At 53.2% G+C, this 21,869-nt stretch overlaps 1 protein-coding gene across 1 annotated transcript in view; it reads left to right on the plus strand.

Moving 5' to 3' along the window:
- The window catches only part of LOC311164735 (proline-rich protein 12-like), a 54,052-nt gene extending 51,382 nt beyond the window's left edge, over nucleotides 1-2,670 (plus strand). The window contains 1 exon segment of the mRNA XM_084224313.1: nucleotides 291-2,670. Within this exon segment, the coding sequence (XP_084080439.1) occupies nucleotides 291-431 (141 nt within the window). The 3' untranslated portion in view covers nucleotides 432-2,670.
- The last annotated feature ends 19,199 nt before the right edge of the window (nucleotides 2,671-21,869 follow it).

A 21,869-nucleotide genomic window follows, 5' to 3' on the forward strand; every position in this document is an offset into this window, starting at 1 on the left:
GACCATTCCCTGTCCCGCTGACCATTCCCCACCCCGCTGACCACTCCCTGTCCCCCTGGCCGCCCCGCTGACCATTCCCCACCCCAATGACCATTCCTCACCCCGCTGACCACTCCCCGTCCCCGTGGCCGCCCCGCTGACCACTCCCCGTCCCCATGGCCACCCTGCTGACCATTCCCCACCCCTCTGACTGCTCCCCGTCCCTGTGCCCGCCCTGCTGACCATTCCCCACCCCACTGACCATTCCCCACCCCCCTGGCCGCCCCGCTGACCCCCTGCTGTCCCCGCAGACGACGGCCATCGAGGGCCGCGCCGAGGACCTGGGCCAGGAGGAGGTGGTGCAGCGCTGCATGCGCAACCAGCCCTGGCTCGAGCGCCTCTTCGACTCCTTCAGCGACCTCCTGGCCCAGGCCCGCGCCAAGTGCGCCTGACCCGGCCCCCCCGAGCGCGGGGGGACCCCCCCAAAAACGGGGACACCCCGCCCCGAAAGGGGGTGACACCCCCGGCACGGCGGGGGGACACCCCCGGGACACGGACTGGACCTCCTGCCGCGGGGACGGAGCTGCCGGGACCGGGACAACAATGTGGGGGTGACCCCCCCAGTGGGGCACCCCAAAATAGGGGGACACCCCCCCAAACATGGGGACGCTCCCTCAAACACGGGGATCCCCCCAAAAAACGGGGTGACACCCCCGGAATGGCGAGGGGGGCACGGACTGAACCTCCCGCTGCGGGGACGGAGCTGCCGGGATGGGGACGCCAATGTGGGGGGGAGGGGAACACCGGGACCCCCCCAGTGGGGCGCCCCAAAATATGGGGACCCCCCCCCAAATACACGGACCACCCTAAAAATGGGGACCCCCCCAAAAAACGGGGTGACACCCCCGGAATGTGAGGGGGGCACGGACTGAACCTCCCGCCACGGGGATGGGGACACCAATGTGGGGGAGACCCCCCCAGTGGGGCGCCCCAAAATAGGGGGACCCCCCATCAAACACCGGGAACCCCCCCCAGAATATGGGATCCCCCCAAAAGATGGGGAACCCCCCAAAGTTGGGCATGCCCCCCCAAAAACGGGGTGACACCCCCGGAATGATGGCAGGGGGACAAGGACTCGATCTCTGACCGTGGGGACACCAATGTGGGGGGGGGGCGCCCCAAAATATGGGGGGACGCCCTAAAATATGGGGGACCCCCCCTCCCCCCAAATTGAGACCATCCCAAAAGCCCCTCAGAATGGGGGGGGGATGTTTTTGGGATAAGGATTGGGGACACACATGAGACACACCCCCCCCCCACGGGGCACCCCAAAATATCAGGGGATCCCCAAAACTCGGGGGGGGGGTCCCCAAAAATGGGGGGGGGCACGCCCAAAGGAGGGGGAGTGGAACAGGGAACAGACACCCCCCCCCCATGAAATAGGGGACTCCCCTGGGGGTGGGAGGGCACCCCGAAAATGGGGACACCCCAAAAACGGGGTCAGCTCTGGGGGAACCTCCCCCTCCCCCACAATTTCCTGACAGGGTTGGGGACCCCCCCCAGGACACAGCGACCCCCCCCCCAAAATTGGGGGACACCTCCCCCCCACGAGCTGCACCCCAAAAATGGAGACCCACACACATTTGGGGATCCCCCCTCTTTGGGGGCAGCCCCCCCCCCATTTTTTTAGGGACCCCCCCCCCAAAATCCCCCCAGCAGGGTCCGTGTGTTCCCCTCCCCCTTTTCTCTGGGCTGGTGGGGCTCTGGCCGTTGGCAGAGGCACAGAGACCCCCCCCCAAAAAAAGAGGGGTGTCCCCACCCCCACCCAAAAAGGGGGTCCCCCAAAAAAAGCGCCCCCCCCCCGGCGGAGCCCCCCCCCTATTTATATATATGTATAAATGTCTATTAGCAGCCCCCTCTCTCCGCCCGGGGGGGGCCCCCATTTTGGACAGGATCCCCAATTTTGGGGAGGGGGGGGGTGCCCCAACATCGGTGTCCCCTTGGGGTCCCCCAAAATCCCAGGCAGCCAACAGGGTTTTTTTGGGGGGAGGGGGGGGGTCCCCCAAAATTTGCCCCCCACCCCCCCCACTGGGACCACCCCTCACCCCCCTCGAGGGGAAGCTGTACATAAATTTGGGGGGGTGGGGGGGGGGGAGCCCAGGGGGGTTTAAAGTGGGGGGGGGGGGGCCCTGCCAAGGGATGGGGAGGGGTCCCCAAAATCACCATCAGCCCCACCCCCCCCAAACCCCCCCGCTGAGCTATTTATTGCCAAGTTGCCCCCCCCGGATGAATTTGGGGGAGTTAAAAGGGAGGAGAACCCCCCACCCAACCCCCCCCCCGGGATTTTGGGGGGTGCGGGGACCCCCCTTATCCCCCCCCTCCCCCACCCCGGGATTTTTGGGGGGGGTCTGTAAATAGTGTATATGGTCAAAGTCTCTATGTATCATATTGTATTTGCCCCCCCACCCCCCCCCGGGGGTCGCATTTGCCCCCCCCGGGGCAGTTCCCCCACCCCCCCGGGGCATTTATACCCCTCCCCCTCCCCAAAATTTGCCCCCCCTGGGTGGGGTCGAATTTTCCCCCCCCCAGGTGTCCAACACACAACCCCTCCCCCACCAAGGGGGGGTTATTTTCTCCCCCCTCCCCCTCCCAATTTGGGGTGGGGGGGCTTCTCTCCTTCCCCTCCCCCACCCTCCCCATTTTTTTGTTCATTTCGGGTTTTTTTTTAATTATTATTATTATTATTATTATTATTATATATATTGGGGCCCCCCCCACCCCTTCCCCCCGATCCGCCCCCCCCCTTCCCCCACCCCGAGGGGTTTTTGGGGGGATGGGGGAGGGTTGAGGGGCCCCCCCCGGTACCCCCCCCCCATTTTCTACGGTGTATCGTGACGGGCGTGTCGTGGGTGTTGCCGAGACCTTTTTATCGTTCCCGAGGCTCCGCGAGTTTTTTTGGGGGGAAAAAGGGGAATTTGGGGGTGGGGGGGGGTCACGATTTGGGGGTGGGGGTCACACAATTTGGGGGTGGTCAGATTTTGCAGATTTTGGGGAGTCACTCAGCTCTGGGGGTCTCGTTTTTGGGGTGGGATGTCAGATTTTAGGGTTCAAAATCTGGGGAGGTCCTGAAAATAGAGTTCAGATTTTGGGGGGTTGTGTGAGTTTGGGGGGGGTTCAGCCTTTGGGGTGAATTTTTTGGGGGGGGTCACACAATTTTGGGGGGTGGTCAGATTTGGGGGAATCACTCAGCTATGGGGGTCTCATTTTTGGGGTGGGATGTCAGATTTTAGGGTTAATTTGGGGAGATGATGAGAATGGGGTTCAGATTTGGGGGGGTTGTGTGAGTTTGGGGGGGCTCAGTCTTGGGGTTGAGTTTTTTGAGGTGATGTCACACAATTTGGGGGAGTCTCATGATTTGGGGAGGGGGTCTGAGATCCCCAAAATACACACAAATCCACAGCGCCAAGCAGGACCCCCAAATTCCCACAGAATCCCACAAGGATTTGCTTTGGCCACGGCAGCATTAAGGAAACAAAGAACCCCAGGGCGCTTTTTCAATCATTTTCCTCACAATTTTCCCTTTTTTACTCATGTTTCCCACCCTTTTTCCCTCAAGTTTCCCACCATTTTTCCTCTCACACTTCCCGCCCTTCTGTCCCTTCACATTTCCCATCATTTTTGGCCTCATGTTATCTGTGTTTTCTCTCTTTTATCTTTTACACCCTTTTTTCCTCCTGTTTCCTGTCTTTTCCCCCTCATGTTTCCTTCCTTTTTCTCCCCTCACATTTCCCGCTCTTTTTTCCCCTCAAGATTCCCCCCTTTTCTCCCCCCATATTTTCCACCCTTTTCCCCCCCATGTTTCCTTCCTTTTTCTCCCCTCACATTTCCCGCTCTTTTTTCCCCTCAAGATTCCCCCCTTTTCTCCCCCCATATTTTCCACCCTTTTCCCCCCATATTTTCCACCCTTTCCCCTTCACATTTCCCACCTTTTCTCCCCTGGTTTCATACTTTTTCTTCCTCTCATTTCCCATCCTTTTCACTCAAGTTTATTGTCCTTTTTGCTATCCATTTCCCACCTTTTTCTCCCCTCACGTTTCCCGCTCTTTTCCCCCTCATGGCCCCTTCCCCTTTCTCCCCTCACATTTCCCACCATTTCTCCCCTTCTGTTTCAAACCTTTTCTTCTTCTCATTTCCCGTCCTTTTCACACAAGTTTATTCTCCTTTTTGCCTTCCATTTCCCGCCTTTTTCTCCCCTCACGTTTCCCGCCCTTTTCTCCCCTCATGGCTCCTTCCCCTTTCTCCCCTCACATTTCCCACCATTTCTCTCCTTGTTTCAAACCTTTTCTTCCTCTCATTTCCCATCCTTTTCACTCAAGTTTATTCTCCTTTTTGCCTTCCATTTGCTGCCTTTTCTCCCCTCACGTTTCCCGCCCTTTTCTCCCCTCATGGCCCCTTCCCCTTTTTCCCTTCTCATTTCCCACCATTTCTCTCCTTGTTTCAAACCTTTTCTTCCTCTCATTTCCCATCCTTTTCACTCAAGTTTATTCTCCTTTTTGCCTTCCATTTCCCGCCTTTTTCTCCCCTCACGTTTCCCATCCTTTTTTCCCCTCACATTCCTCCACCCTTTTCCCCCTCACGTTTCCCACCCTTTTCCCCCTCACATTTCCCACCATTTCTCTCCTTGTTTCAAACATTTTCTTCCTCTCATTCCCCATCCTTTTCACTCAAGTTTATTCTCCTTTTTGCCATCCATGTCCCACCTTTGTTTCCCCTCACGTTTCCCGCCCTTTTCTCCCCTCACATTTCCCGCCCTTTTCTCCCCTCATGGCTCCTTCCCCTTTCCCCCTCACATTTCCCACCATTTCTCTCCTTGTTTCAAACCTTTTCTTCCTCTCATTTCCCATCCTTTTCACTCTATTATTGTCCTTTATGACTTCAATTTGCTGCCTTTTCTCCCCTCACATTTCCCCCATTTTCTCCTCACGTTTCCCCCCTTTTTCTCCCCTCACGTTCCCCGCCATTTTGTCCCCTCACATTTCCCGCCCTTTTCTCCCCCCTCGTTTTCCACCATTTTTCCCCTCACAGCTCCTTCCCCTTTCTCCCCTCACATTTCCCACCATTTCTCTCCTTGTTTCAAACATTTTCTTCCTCTCATTCCCCATCCTTTTCACTCAAGTTTATTCTCCTTTTTTCCATCCATGTCCCACCTTTCTTTCCCCTCACGTTTCCCGCCCTTTTCTCCCCTCACGTTTCCCGCTCTTTTTCCCCTCATGGCTCCTTCCCCTTTTCCCCTCACATTTCCCACCATTTCTCCCCTTCTGTTTCATACCTTTTCTTCTTCTCATTTCCCATCCTTTTCGCTCAAGTTTATTCTCCTTTTTGCCTTCCATTTCCCACTCTTTCCCCCCTCACATTTCCTGCCCTTTTCACCCCACAAGATCCCCACCATTTTGTCCCCTCACGTTTCCCCCCCTTTTCTCCACTCACGTTTCCCGCTCTTTTTCCCCTCATGGCTCCTTCCCCTTTCTCCCCTCACATTTCCCACCATTTCTCCCCTTCTATTTCAAACCTTTTTTTCCTCTCATTTCCCATCCTTTTCACTCAAGTTTATTCTCCTTTTTGCCTTCCATTTCCCACCTTTTTCTCCCCTCACATTTCCCGCTCTTTTTCCCCTCATGGCCCCTTCCCCTTTTTCCCTTCACATTTCCCACCATTTCACCCCTTGTTTCAAACCTTTTCTTCCTCTCATTTCCCATCCTTTTCACTCAAGTTTATTGTCCTTTTTGCCTTCCATTTCCTGCCCTTTTCTCCCCTCACGTTTCCTGCTCTTTTTCCCCCTCACAGTTCCTTCCCCTTTCTCCCTTCACATTTCCCACCATTTCTCCCCTGGTTTCATACCTTTTCTTCCTCTCATTTCCTGTCCTTTTTGCTCAAGTTTATTCTCCTTTTTGCCATCCATGTCCCACCTTTCTTTCCCCTCACGTTTCCCGCCCTTTTCTCCCCTCACGTTTCCCGCCTTTTTCTCCCCTCACAGTTCCTTCCCCTTTCTCCCCCCACATTTCCCACCATTTCTCTCCTTGTTTCAAACCTTTTCTTCCTCTCATTCCCCGCCCTTTTCACTCAAGTTTATTGTCCTTTTTGCCTTCCATTTCCTGCCCTTTTCTCCCCTCACATTTCCCGCCCTTTTCTCCCCTCATGGCTCCTTCCCTTTTTCCCCTCACATTTCCCACCATTTCTCCCCTTCTGTTTCCTACCTTTCCTTCTCATTTCCCATCCTTTTCACTCAAGTTTACTGTCTTTTTTGCCTTCCATTTCCCACTCTTTCCCCCTCACATTTCCTGCCCTTTTCGCCCCACAAGATCCTCACCATTTTGTCCCCTCATGTTTCCCACCCTTTTCTCCCCTCACGTTTCCTGCTCTTTTTCCCCTCATGGCTCCTTCCCCTTTCTCCCCTCACATTTCCCACCATTTCTCCCCTTCTGTTTCAAACCTTTTCTTCCTCTCATTTCCCATACTTTTCACTCAAGCTTACTGTCCTTTTTGCCTTCCATTTCCCACTCTTTTCCCCCTCACATTTCCTGCCCTTTTCACCCCACAAGATCCCCACCATTTTCTCCCCTCACGTTTCCCCCCCTTTTCTCCGCTCTCGTTTTCCACCCTTTTTCTCCTCATGGCTCCTTCCCCTTTCTCCCCTAACATTTCCCACTATTTCTCCCTTTCTGTTTCATATCTTTTCTTCCTCTCATTTCCCATCCTTTTCGCTCAAGTTTATTCTCCTTTTTGCCTTCCATTTCCCACCTTTTTCTCCCTTCACGTTTCCCGCCCTTTTCTCCCCTCACGTTTCCCCACTCTTTTCCCCCTCATGGCTCCTTCCCCTTTCTCCCCTCACATTTCCCACCATTTCTCTCCTTGTTTCAAACCTTTTCTTCCTCTCATTTCCCATCCTTTTCACTCAAGTTTATTGTCCTTTTTGCCTTCCATTTCCTGCCTTTTCTCCCCTCACATTTCCCATTTTTTTTTCCCCTCACATTCCTCCACCCTTTTCCCCTCACATTTCTCACCCTTTTTCCCCTCACATTTCCCACCATTTCTCCCCTTCTGTTTCATACCTTTTCTTCCTCTCATTTCCCGTCCTTTTCACTCAAGTTTATTCTCCTTTTTGCCATCCATGTCCCACCTTTCTTTCCCCTCACGTTTCCCGCCCTTTTCTCCCCTCACGTTTCCCGCCTTTTTCTCCCCTCATGGCTCCTTCCCCTTTCTCCCCTCACATTTCCCACCATTTCTCCCCTTCTGTTTCCTACCTTTTCTTCTTCTCATTTCCCATCCTTTTCACTCAAGTATATTCTGCTTTTTGCCATCCATGTCCCACCTTTCTTTCCCCTCACGTTTCCTGCTCTTTTTCCCCTCATGTTTCCTTCCCTTTCTCCCCTCACATTCCCACCATTTCTCCCCTGGTTTCAAACCTTTTCTTCTTCTCATTTCCCATCCTTTTTGCTCAAGTTTATTGTCCTTTTTGCCTTCCATTTGCTGCCTTTTCTCCCCTCACATTTCCCCCATTTTCTCCCCTCAGGTTTTCCCGCCCTTTTTCTCCCCTCACGTTCCCCGCCATTTTGTCCCCTCACATTTCCCACCCACAATTCTCTCTTTCCCCCCACCAAGTTTCTCTGTGAGCTTTAACATAATTGCTTCCACAGTCTTTCAACAATGGTAAACTTTATTAACAGGTAGAGCTACCCATATGGTGCAGTCATTATCAATTCTGCAGCCAACTTAAGGAAGCTCTTTATTTAACTTTCTAAGGTAATATCTATCTATCTATAGGTAGATAAGGTAATATCTATCTAAGGTAATATCTATCTAAGGTAATATCTATCTAAGGTAATACCTATCTAATACATATAATAGCTAATAATAATATTTATTTAATATAATAATAATAATAATAATAATAATAATAATAATAATAATAATAATAATAATAATAATAATAATAATAATAATAATATTTATTTAATATATTAATAGTCTATATTGTATATTCCTAATGTATGTATTTTCATAAAATACCTAATCTATAACAATTATTTCTATATGTTCCTAATATCCATATGTTAGTAACATATATATAATCTATCTCTCTTGTTTACTTCTATAAAGTATATCTATAAAGTAACTAATTTGATATAATTATAGGGGGTTCAGAGCGGTCTGTGGCTTGGCTTGGATTCAGCCACACCGACTCCTCCCCGAGGATTTCAGACAGCCAGGTCTGGCCACTGAGGATCCTTCTCTGTGGCCTGCAATATTTCAGATATTTCAGCTATTTCAGAACATTTCAGGTTCTGTGCCAGAAGCAGAACCCAAAAAGACCTGGCCAGGTCCCTCTCTGCTCAGCGGCACCAGCGCCACAGAGTGCGCAGGGAGAATCCTGACCCTCGCTTCTTTTTCAGAGAGCTCAGGATCAGGCTGGTCTGCGCTGCCAGGGAACGGATGTTAGGATCCTCCTCTCGTGTTTCCATCGTGCCAAGGTCTACAACAAAAACGGAGCCCGGATCAGACCCTGTGTGTCCGGGCTCGGGCTGTTATTTGTCTCTGCCCAGACAAGGGTGAGATGGGCTCGTTTCTCAGGCTCCAAAAGACGAGGCTGGACTCTCAGGTTCGGTCTTCAAGGTTGTTTATTATTTCTTATCTACAAAAATTTTCTTAGGTTGTTTATTATTTCTTATCTACAAAAATTTTCTTTCTGCCCAGCCGGGGTCTGACCAGCAAGGCAGCCAAAGGCACTCTGACTGCCCACGGGGCGGTCGTATCTTTTATAACAAAGTCTACGTAAACCATATTTATCTTTCGTTTCCAATACTTATCATTTTTATTACTAAGTGTACTTTTACTATAAACCTATCAAAAATACCTACGTCACCCGGAAAATGGAAGACAAGAAGAAGGAGGAAGAACCATGTGGCAGGCCCTAACTCCCTCCATCTTGTTCTTCCAACCCCCCTGTACCAAAATCTTAAAAACTGTGCTTTAGCTTATAAATGTTCTATTTCTATATCTTTTACACACCAGTGATTCTTATATCCCCACATACAGGTGGTACATCTCTTGCAGGGTCAAAGTTGAGCCACCAGGTACTTTTTGCAACATCCCAGGGCCATGGAGGGGACATGGACGTGGACATGGACATGGACATGGACGTGGACATGGACATGGACATGGAGGAGGCTCCTGTTGTTGAGCCAGGGCCAAGGGTGCAGCTCCAGGCTTTGGGACCAGCTGCAGAGCTCACAAGCCCTCACATCCCAGCTTGGGGGGGCTCCATCCTCACCAAGCACTCGCCCACTTTCCATATCTGGTTTTTCTGCACCAGCTTCTTGAGCTCTTTCCACTTGAGGAGCTCTGCTACAGCCACGACGGCTTCCTTGGAGGCCGTGGAGGGGACATGGACGTGGATATGGCCATGGACGTGGATGTGGACATGGACATGGACATGGACATGGACATGGATGTAGACATGGACATGGACATGGAGGAGGCTCCTGTTGTTGAGCCAGGGCCAAGGGTGCAGCTCCAGGCTTTGGGCCCAGCTGCAGAGCTCCCAAGCCCTCACATCCCAGCTTGGGGGGGCTCCATCCTCACCAAGCACTCGCCCACTTTCCATATCTGGTTTTTCTGCACCAGCTTCTTGAGCTCTTTCCACTTGAGGAGCTCTGCTACAGCCACGACGGCTTCCTTGGAGGCCGTGGAGGGGACATGGACGTGGACATGGACATGGACATGGACATGGACATGGACATGGACGTGGATGTGGACATGGACATGGACATGGACATGGACATGGATATGGACATGGATGTGGACATGGACATGGACATGGACATGGACATGGACGTGGATATGGACATGGACGTGGATGTGGACATGGACATGGACATGGACATGGACATGGACATGGACGTGGATGTGGATATGGACATGGACATGGACATGGACATGGACATGGACATGGACATGGAGGAGGCTCCTGTTGTTGAGCCAGGGCCAAGGGTGCAGCTCCAGGCTTTGGGACCAGCTGCAGAGCTCACAAGCCCTCACATCCCAGCTTGGGGGGGCTCCATCCTCACCAAGCACTCGCCCACTTTCCATATCTGGTTTTTCTGCACCAGCTTCTTGAGCTCTTTCCACTTGAGGAGCTCTGCTACAGCCACGACGGCTTCCTTGGAGGCCTGGGGGGACAGAAGCTGCGAGGTGGCACCATGGAAGGAGCCCAGGCCACAATGGCCAGGACCCCTGAGGGGTGCCAGCCATTTCTCTCAGGGTCAGCGCTCAGCCATCAGTACCTTGGCCACACTGGGGGCCTCGTCACTCATGTGAAGAGCCAGCTGCACCAGGACCTTCCATGAGTTGCTCTTCATGGCCTCCTTGTCCCTCCATATTGTTTTACCCAGCAGCTCTCTGAAGAGGGAGATGGAGCGCTCCCGCACACACTCTTCCCTCTGGTTAGGAAGGAGGAAAGGTGAGCTCGGCACACAGCAGCTCCCTGCCTGAGGCCAGGAGGGGCTGAGCTGAGGTTTCCCGTCCTTTTCTCCTCTTAAATTTCCTTCCTTTCTCACCCCATCATGTTTACTGCTCTTTTCTCCCCTCACGTTTCCCATATTTTTCTCCCCTCATGTTTCCCACTTCTCCCCTCACGTTTCCCACCCTTTTCTCCCCTCACCTTGCTCTTCCTTTTTCTCCCCTCACCTTTCCCTCCATTTCCCCCCCTCATATTTCTCTCCCTTTTCTCCCCTCATGTTCCCCACCCTTTTCTCCCCTCTCCTTTCCTGCCCTTTTCCCACATTTCTCTTTTCTCCTTACCTTTCCGTCCCTATTCTCCCCTCACATTTCAGGCCATTTCCCCCCTCACATTTCCCACCCTTTTCCCCCTCACCTTGCTCTTCCTTTTTCTCCCCTCACCTTTCCCTCCCTTTTCTCCCCTCATGTTCCCACCATTTTCTCCCCTCACACTTCCCACCCTTTTCCCACATTTCCATTTTCTGCTTACCTTTCCCTCCCTTTTCTCCCCTCATGTTCCCCACCCTTTTCTCCCCTCACCTTTCCTGCCCTTTTCCCACATTTCTCTTTTCTCCTTACCTTTCCCGCCCTTTTCTCCCCTCACACTCCAGGCCATTTTTTCCCCTCACATTTCCCACCCTTTTCTCTCCTCACATTTCTCTCCCTTTTTCTCCCCTTACCTTTCCCTCCATTTTCCCCCCTCACCTTTCCCTCCCTTTTCTCCCCTCATGTTCCCCACCATTTTCTCCCCTCTTCTTTCCTGCCCTTTTCCCACATTTCCCTTTTCCCCTTACCTTTCCCACCCTTTTCCCCCCTCACATTTCAGGCCATTTCCCCCCTCACATGTCCCACCCTTTTCTCCCCTCACATTTCCTAACCTTTTCCCCCTCACATTTCCCACCCTTTTCCCACATTTCCCTTTTCCCCTCACGTTTCCCTCCCTTTTCTCCCCTCATGTTCCTCACAATTTTCTCCCCTTACATTTCCCACCCCCTTTTCCCACATTTCCCTTTTCTCCCCTCCCATTTCAGGCCATTTCCCCCCTCACATTTCTCTCCCTTTTTCTCCCCTCATGTTCCCACCATTTTCTCCCCTCACACTTACCGCCCTTTTCTCACATTTCCCTTTTCCCCTTACCTTTCCCTCCCTTTTCTCCCCTCCCATTTCAGGCCATTTTCCCCCTCACCTTTCCCTCCCTTTTCTCCCCTCATGTTCCCACAATTTTCTCCCCTCACAGTTCCTGCCCTTTTCCCACATTTCCATTTTCTGCTTACCTTTCCCTCCCTTTTCTCCCCTCATGTTCCCCACCATTTTCTCCCCTCACGTTTCCCACCATTTTCTCCCCTCACCTTTCCTGCCCTTTTCCCACATTTCTCTTTTCTCCTTACCTTTCCCGCCCTTTTCTCCCCTCACACTCCAGGCGATTTTCTCCCCTCACACTTCCCACCCTTTTCCCACATTTCCATGTTCCCTACCATTTTCGCCCCCTCACATTTCCCACCCTTTTCTCCCCTCACATTTCTCTCCCTTTTTCTCCCCTCATGTTCCCCACCATTTTCTCCCCTTACATTTCCCACCCCCTTTTCCCACATTTCCATGTTCCCCACCATTTTCCCCCCTCTCCTTTCCTGCCCTTTTCCCACATTTCCATTTTCCCCTTCCTTTCACTCCCTTTTCTCCCCTCCCATTTCAGGCCATTTCCCCCCTCACATTCCTGCCTTTCTCCCCTCACCTTCCCCACCCTTTTCTCCCCTCATGTTCCTCACGATTTTCTCCCCTCTCCTTTCCTGCCCTTTTCCCACATTTCTCTTTTCTCCTTACCTTTCCCGCCCTTTTCTCCCCTCACACTTCAGGCCATTTTTTCCCCTCACATTTCCCACCCTTTTCTCTCCTCACCTTGCTCTCCCTTTTTCTCCCCTCATAATTCTCTCCCTTTTTCTCCCCTCATATTCCCCACCATTTTCTCCCCTCTCCTTTCCTGCCCTTTTCCCACATTTCTCTTTTCTCCTTACCTTTCCCGCTCTTTTCTCCCCTCACACTCCAGGCCATTTTTTCCCCTCACATTTCCCACCCTTTTCCCCCTCACCTTGCTCTCCCTTTTTCTCCCCTCACATTTCAGGCCATTTTTCTCCCCTCATGTTTCCCACCCTTTTCTCCCCTCATGTTCCTCACCCTTTTCTCCCCTCATGTTCCTCACTATTTTCTCCCCTCTTCTTTCCTGCCCTTTTCCCACATTTCCCTTTTCCCCTTACCTTTCCCTCCCTTTTCTCCCCTCATGTTCCTCACCATTTTCTCCCCTTACATTTCCCACCCCCTTTTCCCACATTTCCCTTTTCTCCCCTCCCATTTCAGGCCATTTCCCCCCTCACATTTCTCTCCCTTTTTCTCCCCTCATGTTCCCCACCCTTTTCTCCCCTCACACTTCCAGCCCTTTTCCCACATTTCCCTTTTCCCCTTACCTTTCCCTCCCTTTTCTCCCCTCACCTTGCTCTTCCTTTTTCTCCCCTCACCTTTCCCTCCATTTTCCCCCCTCACCTTTCCCTCCCTTTTCTCCCCTCATGTTCCCCACCATTTTCTCCCCCTCACATTTCCCACCATTTTCTCCCCTCACGTTTCCCACCATTTTCTCCCCTCTCCTTTCCTGCCCTTTTCCCACATTTCTCTTTTCTCCTTACCTTTCCCGCTCTTTTCTCCCCTCACACTCCAGGCCATTTTTTCCCCTCACATTTCCCACCCTTTTCTCCCCTCACATTTCCCACCCTTTTCCCCCTCACCTTGCTCTCCCTTTTTCTCCCCTCACATTTCAGGCCATTTTTCTCCCCTCATGTTTCCCACCCTTTTCTCCCCTCATGTTCCTCACCCTTTTCTCCCATCATGTTCCTCACTATTTTCTCCCCTCTTCTTTCCTGCCCTTTTCCCACATTTCCCTTTTCCCCTCACCTTTTCCTCCCTTTTTCTCCCCTCATGTTCCCCACCATTTTCTCCCCTCACATTTCCCACCCCCCTTTCCCACATTTCCCTTTTCTCCCCCCCCATTCCAGACCATTTCCCCCCTCACACTTCCCACCCTTTCTCCCCTCACCTTCCCCACCATTTTCAGACCACACTCCACACTCCAGGCTCCCAGCCCGGCGCAGGCCGAGCCCCAGCTGGGCTTGCAAGGCCCAGAACCACCCCAGGAGAGCCCAGGGCAGCGGGGCCTCCCACCTCAGCCTCCCCCATCATCCTCACCGCATCAAAGAGGCTCCAGATCTTCTGCGCCGCCTTCAGAGCCATGCTGCTGGCCTCTTTCTTCTGCAGGTGCCCCAGAACGTTGTGGAAGGTGTCCAGGGCCATCACTGAAATATCCCAGGAAGGATGCCCCAGGAATTTCAGCATCTCGGGCAGGAGGGCCTTCATTTTTTTGGCCTGTGTACAGGACAGTTTCCATTCAGTGGGAATTCCTGGGGCTGCACAGCTCCCAAAACAGCCACCAGGCCACACATCATGGCAGGCAGGGCGTTCAGAGCAGCCACCCCAGCACCTGAATCTCCCAGCCCAAGCAAACCACCATCTTTTCTCTGAGACCTCAGAGGTGCAAGGTGCCACATTCCGCCCCCTGCTCACCGTGTCGGCGCTCTCCGACAGCGTCTCCAGAGCCCTGAGCACCAGAGGGACCATTTCCATCTTTGGAGATGCCAGAAGGCTCAAGTTCTTGTAGAGTGGCCATATTTTGTTGTCCAGCACATCACCGTAGGCCAGCATCTAGGAAAAAAAATCAGCAGAGAAGCTGGCACGGCTCCCCTGACATGGCTGAGGCGCCAAGGACACGACGTGGGCCTTTTCCCTGCGGACTCACAGCCAAGAAAGTCAGGCACGACTTCTGCTGCCCGGTCAGGATGTTGTCTTGCCAGTCCTGCAGTTGCTCTTGCAGCTCCTTCAGGACCTTCTCCAGAGTCTGGCGCACGGAGAACATGGCCTTCCACGGACCGGCTTTGTCGCTGCGAGGCGGAGAGCGCTGTCAGCATGGCCGCCTCGGCTACCCGGGCCAGGCTACCCCGGAGGTGGGCATGGCTGACAGGGTGTGGGAGCAGAGAGCTGCCCCTGGGCTGGGAAGTGTTGTGGGATGGAGGCCCAGCTCCTTTTGGGGTTCCTTGCCAGCCACAGAGTCTCCCCACATGGAACAATTCTCCAGGTGGTCATGGCCAGTACCTGAAATTTGGAGTGGCCTCCAGAGCTGTGGTGATGACCCTGGCAGGCCACTTGTTGGCCATCAGGACCAGGAGGGAGTGAAGGCTGTCAGCGATGGCCGTGTTTTTCTCGTTACAGCAGCGAAAGATGTGTCTCACCACCCGTGGCACCTGCAGGGAACAGGGGTCAGGGTTGGTGCTGCCATTTTGCTGTGTCTGGGGCTGCCCTGCCCATCCCTCTGTGGGGATTTTAAATAACGCACTTAACCCATCTCAAAACACTGCCAAAAGAGGGGAGTTCACATAAATCACCACACCAAAAAAGGAAGGTGTTAATTCCAGATCTGAGGGCAGGTTTGGAATCAGCACCCTGGACAAAACGCCAGGCAAAAAAAAGCACAAACAGCAAGAGCAGGGTGAGGCAAGATGGGGCTGAGCTGCCTCAGGGTGGCTTCAAGAGCCTCAACACACTTTGGAGGGAGGGAAGGAGGGAGAAACCTGACAGGGCTCGAGGCAATCCCACCACTTACATCCGTCAGCCACATCTCAGGGGATATCATGGCCTCCTGCAGAAACTCCATCTGAGCGTGCTTGTTGAGGAGGTTGGAGCGCCCCAGGATCTCGATGGCCTCCAGGACGACTTCAGTCCTCTCTGCAGGCCCGAGGTATCCCCCAAAGGCCTGTGGAGGGAGGAAGGGAATAAAGGCTGGTGCCAGGCAGTGCCTTTTTCCCCCATCAGGTTTCCCTCCCTTTTATCCTCCTCACATTTCCCCCATTTTTCACCCCTCACATTTCCCTTCCTTTTCTCCCCTCACATTTCCCACCATTTCCCCCCTCACATTTCCCTCCACTTTTCCCCCTCACTTTCTCCCCCTCACATTTCCCACCCTTTTCTCCCCTCCCATTTCCCCCCATTTTCCCCCCTCACATTTCACACCATTTTCTCCCCTCACTTTTCCCCCATTTTTTCCCCCTCACATTTCCCCCACTTTTCCCCCTCACACTTCCCACCATTTTCTCCCCTCACATTTCCCCCACTTTTCTCCCCCTCACATTTCCCCCACTTTTCTCCCCTCACATTTCCTTTCCTTTTCTCCCCTCACATTTCCCACCATTTTCCCCCCTCACATTTCCCCCACTTTTCTCCCCCTCACATTTCCCCCACTTTTCTCCCCTCACATTTCCTTTCCTTTTCTCCCCTCACATTTCCCACCATTTTCCCCCCTCACATTTCCCACCATTTTCCCCCCTCACATTTCCCCCACTTTTCTCCCCTCACATTTCCCACCTTTTCCCCCCTCACATTTCCCACCATTTTCTCCCCTCACATTTCCCACCCTTTTCTCCCCTCACATTTCCCACCATTTTCTCCCCTCACATTTCCTTTCCTTTCCTTTTCTCCCCTCACATTTCCCACCCCTTTTCCCCCTCACTTTCTCCCCTCACATTTCCCACCATTTTCTCCCCTCACATTTCCTTTCCCTTCTTTTTCTCCCCTCACATTTCCCCCACTTTTCCCCCTCACCTTTCCTTTCCTTTTCCCCCCTCATATTTCCCACCATTTTCCCCCCTCACCTTTCCCCCTCACATTTCCTCCACTTTTCCCCCTCACACTTCCCACCATTTCCCCCCTCACATTTCCCTCCCTTTTCTCCCCCTCACATTTCCCCCACTTTTCTCCCTTCAATTATCCCCCACCTTTCTCCCCTCACATTTCCCAACATTTTCCCCCTCACATTTCCTTTCCTTTCCTTTTCTCCCCTCACATTTCCCACCATTTCCCCCTCACATTTCCTTTCCTTTTCCCCCCTCACATTTCCTCCACTTTTCCCCCTCACATTTCCTTTCCTTTCCTTTTCCCCCTCACATTTCCCCCACTTTTCTCCCCTTCCCATTTCCTTTCCTTTTCTCCCCTCACATTTCCTTTCCTTTTCTCCCCTCACATTTCCCCCACTTTTCTCCCCTCACATTTCCCCCACTTTTCCCCCCTCACATTTCCCCCACTTTTCCCCCTCACATTTCCTCCACTTTTCCCCCTCAGTTTCTCCCCTCACATTTCCCACCATTTTCTCCCCTCACGTTTCCCAATCTTTTCTCCTCAGGTTTCCCATCCTTTTCTCCCCTCACTTTTCCTGCCCCTTTTTCCCCCCTCATGTTTCCCGCTCTTTTCTCCCCTCACATTTCCCACCACTTTTCCCCCTCACATTTCCCACCATTTTCCCCCCTCACATTTCCCCATTTTTGTCCCCTCACATTTCCCCCACTTTTCTCCCTCACATTTCCCACCTTTTTCTCCCCTCTCATTTCCTCCACTTTTCCCCCTCACATTTCCTCCACTTTTCCCCCTCAGTTTCTCCCCTCACATTTCCCACCATTTTCCCCCTCCAATTTCCTTTCCTTTCTTTTTCTCCCTTCACATTTCCCACCCCTTTTCCCCCTCATATTTCCCACCATTTTCTCCCCTCACATTTCCCCCCTCACATTTCCCCCACTTTTCTCCCCTCACATTTCCCCCACTTTTCTCCCCTTCCCATTTCCTTTCCTTTTCCCCCCCTCACATTTCCCACACTTTTCCCCTTTCCCTTTCCCCCCTCACATTTCCCACCCTTTTCCCCCCTCCCCGCCTCCACACCTGAACTTTCCAGGCGCAGGGCGCGTTCACCCAGGAGATGATCCGAGATTCCCAGTTTTCTGGGGGCTGGACACCGCTCTCTGTCATGTCACCTAAACAAGAGGTGACAGTGGGGACACGGTGGCACCCACACCAAGGACAAGGGGACATCACAAGGCTGAGGGGGACAAGGTGGGGAACGCAGCCCAGCGCAGCTCCTCTTACATTTCTGCGCAGACAGGAACGTCATGAGGCAGCAGAGAATTTCCACCACCACCGAGATGCTTTCTGCTGGCTTGAACAACTTGAAAAACAGATGGCCCAGCAGCTTCCCCAGGACTGGCATCTCGATCAGCTCTCTTGGATCATCATCCTCATCCTCCTCATCTTCATCATCATCCTGGGGGAGGAGAAGAAGGGTTGAGGGGAGGTCTGAAGGCGCTTTGGGGGTTGTGGCTGTACCTGGGCACAGGCATGGCCTGGTTTGGAGGGTGGCTGGTCCTTACCTGCCTGGTGACAGTGTCAGCCAGGAGACGGCTCAGCAGCCGAATCCTGCCCATGGCCCTGTCCTGCACTTGTGCCATGTCACAGAACAGGTAGTCCAGCAGAACCTGGCCACAGAGAAGCTGTAGGTGAGGCCCCACAAACTGACACCCATGGCTCCCTCTTCTCCTGAGAAACACCTGCACCGTCCCTTCCAGGCTTCCTAAAGCCTGCAGGGAGGATCCTCCTCTGGCAGGAGGCAGGACAAGACCAAACACCACCCTGAGCTCAGAGTGAGGAACACCTGGACGTGCTCCTCACTCCTTCCACCCTCCCACTCTACCCAGTCCAGACCTCCAACATGTCCCGCAGCATCTCGTAGCGTTTGGGGTCGGGAGTGTTGAGCACCATCACCTCCAGCATGGTGTCCATGGAGTTCAGAGCCTGTGAGGATGACAGAGAGCAGGGGCTGTGATCCTTCTGTCCCTCCCCACCCTCAGGACACCGATCTGAACATGCAGTGTGAGGGGAGGGACGCAGGAACAGAGCTGCCAGCAGCGCTGGAGCCCAGCAAGGGATGAAGGAAGGAAGGAGGGTTCCAAAGTGAAGCTGAGGCTGGAAGCAGGAGCAGCCCAGAAGGACTGGAGGCTCCTGCAGCTCTCAAGCTGAGGCTGGAAGCAGGAGCAGCCCAGAAGGACTGGAGGCTCCTGCAGCTCTCAAGCTGAGGCTGGAAGCAGGAGGAGCCCAGAAGGACTGGAGGCTCCTGCAGCTCTCAAGCTGAGGCTGGAAGCAGGAGCAGCCCAGAAGGACTGGAGGCTCCTGCAGCTCTCAAGCTGAGGCTGGAAGCAGGAGCAGCCCAGAAGGACTGAGGCTCCTGCAGCTCTCATCTCTTACCCGAGTGCAGAGGGATGCTTCCCGCCTTTGCATTTCCCAGCGTGGACGGAGGAAAAAGACGCTGTTGAAGCAGAGCCTCACAATGTTTCTGGTCTCCAGCTCTGTCCCGATGTTGCTGTCGAGAGAGAGGGGCCCAGTTGGATGCTGCTGCTGCTGGGTTGGTGCAGCACTTCCAGGAGGGATGGGGAAGGTGGGCACGGAGCCCTGGGCAGGGTCTGCAGCCCCTCGGGCCGGTACCTCAGTCCGGAGAAGGCGAGCATGGCGTGCCGCCGCAGCCGGTTGTGAATCTCATCCCTGGGCTCCAAATCCAGCACCATCTGCAGGGCACAGCTGGGTTGGGACCTGGCAGCTGCCAGCCCCAACTGCCACCAGAGCCACGGCCTGGCATCCCAGGAAAACGGGGATCCCTGTCCCCATCACCTGGATGGTCTCCACCAGCTTGTACCGGCTGCAGAAATCAGCCAGCTCCTCGACGAAGTGATGGAGCCAGGCCTCCCTGCACAGGATGGTGATGGTGTGGAGGAATTCCTCCTTCTGCTCTTCTTCCTGGAACTGTGGGGGGACACAGCGACAACGGGGACAGCGTGAGACGAGGTCACCCAGCACCCTCCACCGGCCACAACCGCCATCCAACATGGCTACCTCGTCGGGGCTGCTGGCGAAGGCCTGGATGAAATCCAGGGAGTGACGGGCGTCATCAGGTACCCAGCTGGCATCCATCAAAGAAGGGAAAGTTTCAGGGAGAGAGGAATCAGCAGGATCTGCCTCCCCTTTGTCACTAGGCCCCAACCCCCTTCCCAATCCCTCGAGGGCCCCTCACTCACTGAGCTCCAGCGGCTCCACCAAGGTCACCTCGCCGGGCTCCACGATGGCTTCGCCCTTCTCAGGAGATCCCTCCTCCTTCCAGGCCACCTTGGGCAGCGTTGGAGATGTTGGAGTTGTCTTCTCCATCCTTCAGAAGAAAGGATGGCAGTACACCCCAACATTCCACACTGAACGTTCCACGGGTGGATCCCTTCCCCTCCCCCGGCTAAACGGACTCCAAACGTCTCCAATCCCACCTCAGTCGTTGCTTTCACCCCCAAAATCCTCAAAATTCTCCCCAAAGTCTTCAGTTCTCACCATCAAATCCCCTCCGTGTGGAATAAATTTTGTTTCCTCAAAATACTGAACTTCTGCCTCAAAATCCCACCACAAATTTTACAATCCCTACCCAAAATCCTCCCCTCATCCCAAATCTCCTCTTCTGACCCCAAAATCCCTCTGTTCCTCCTCCAGACCTCATCTCCAGATCCCAAATGTGACTTTTATATAGCCCAAACCCTTTCCCTGGACCCAAAATCCTCCGTTTCTCACCCAAATCCCCTCCACACACCCCAAACTCTCTTTTTCTTCCCCTAAATCCCTCCCAGAACCCCCCAAATCCTCCTTTTTTCCCCCCAAATCTCTACCAGAACTTCCAAAATCCTCCGTTTCTCACCCCAAATCCCTCCCAGAACCCCCCAAATCCTCCTTTTCTTCAGCAAAATCCCTCCCAAAACCCCAAAATCCTCCTTTTCTGACCCAAATCTCTTCCAGAACCCCCCAAATCCTCCTTTTCTCACCTCAAATCCCTCCCAGAACCCCCCAAATGCTTTTCTCACCCCAAATCTTTTCCAGTACCCCCAAAATCCTCCTTTTCTCACCCCAAATCTCTTCCAGAACCCCCAAATCCTCCTTTTCTGACCCAAATCTCTTCCAGAACACACAAAATCCTCCTTTTTTCCCCCAAATCCCATCCAGAATCCCCCAAATCCTCCTTTTCTTCCCAAAAATCCCTTCCAGAACCCCCCAAATCCTCCTTTTCTGACCCCAAATCTCTTCCAGAACCCCCCAAATCCTCCTTTTCTGACCCCAATTCCCTTCCAGAACCCCCCAAAATGCTTTTCTGACCCCAAATCTCTTCCAGAACCCGAAAATCCTCCTTTTCTGACCCCAAATCCCATCCAGACCCCCCAAATCCTATTTTTCTCACCCAAAATCCCTTCCAGAACCCCCAAAATCCTCCTTTTCTCACCCTAAATCTCTTCCAGAACCCCCAAAATCCTCCTTTTCTTCCCCCAAGTCCCTTCCAGAACCCCCAAAATTCCCCTTTTCTCACCCCAAATCTCTTCCAGAACCCCGAAATCCTTTTTTTCTTCCCCTAAATCCCTCCCAGAAACCCCAAAATTCTCCTTTTCTGACCCCAAATCCCACCGAGAACCCCCAAAATCCTCCATTTCTTATCCCAAATCCCTCCCAGAACCCCCCAAAATCCTTTTCTGACCCTAAATCCCTTCCAGAACCCCCAAAATCCTCCTTTTCTGACCCCAAATCCCTTCCAGAACCCCCCAAATCCTCCTTTTCTCACCCCAAATCCCTCCCAGAACCCCCAAAATCCTCCTTTTCTCACCCCAAATCTCTTCCAGAACCCCCAAATCCTCCATTTCTGACCCCAAATCTCTTCCAGAACCCCCAAATCCCCTCCCTACACCCCAAATCCCTCCCAGAACCCCCAAAATTCTCATTTTCTGACACCAAATCTCTGCTAGAACCCCAAAATCTTCCTTTTGTTAGCCCAAATCGCTTCTAGAACCCCCCAAATCCTCCTTTTCTCACCCCAAATCTCTTCCAGAACCCCAAGATCCCTCCCAGAACCCCCAAAATCCTCCTTTTCTTCCCCTATGCACCAAGGACCCTCTAAATTCCCCTCGGGACCCCCCAAAATCCCCTCGGGACCCCCCAAAATCCTTTCAGGACCTCCCAAACACACCAAGGACCCCCCAAAATCCCCTCGGGACCCCCCAAAATCCTCTCAGGACCTCCCAAACACAACAAGGACCCCCCAAAATTCCCTCGGGACCCCCCAAACTGCTGTCAGGACCCCCCAAAATCCCCTCGGGACCCCTCAAAATGCACCCGGAGTCCCCCAAAATCCCCTCGGGACCCCCCCAAACACATCAAGGACCCCCCAAAATCCCCTCTGGACCCCCCAAAATGCACCCGGAATCCCCCAAAATCCCCTCAGGACCCCCCAAAATCCCCTCTGGACCCCCCCAAACTCATCAAGGATCCCCCCAACATCCCCTCGGGACCCCCCAAACTTCCCTCGGGACCCCCCAAAATCCCTTCAGGACCTTCCAAACACAACAAGGACCCCC

This window comes from Fringilla coelebs, assembly GCF_963513975.1.
Source record: "Fringilla coelebs genome assembly, chromosome: 36".
Taxonomy (NCBI): Eukaryota; Metazoa; Chordata; class Aves; order Passeriformes; family Fringillidae; genus Fringilla; species Fringilla coelebs.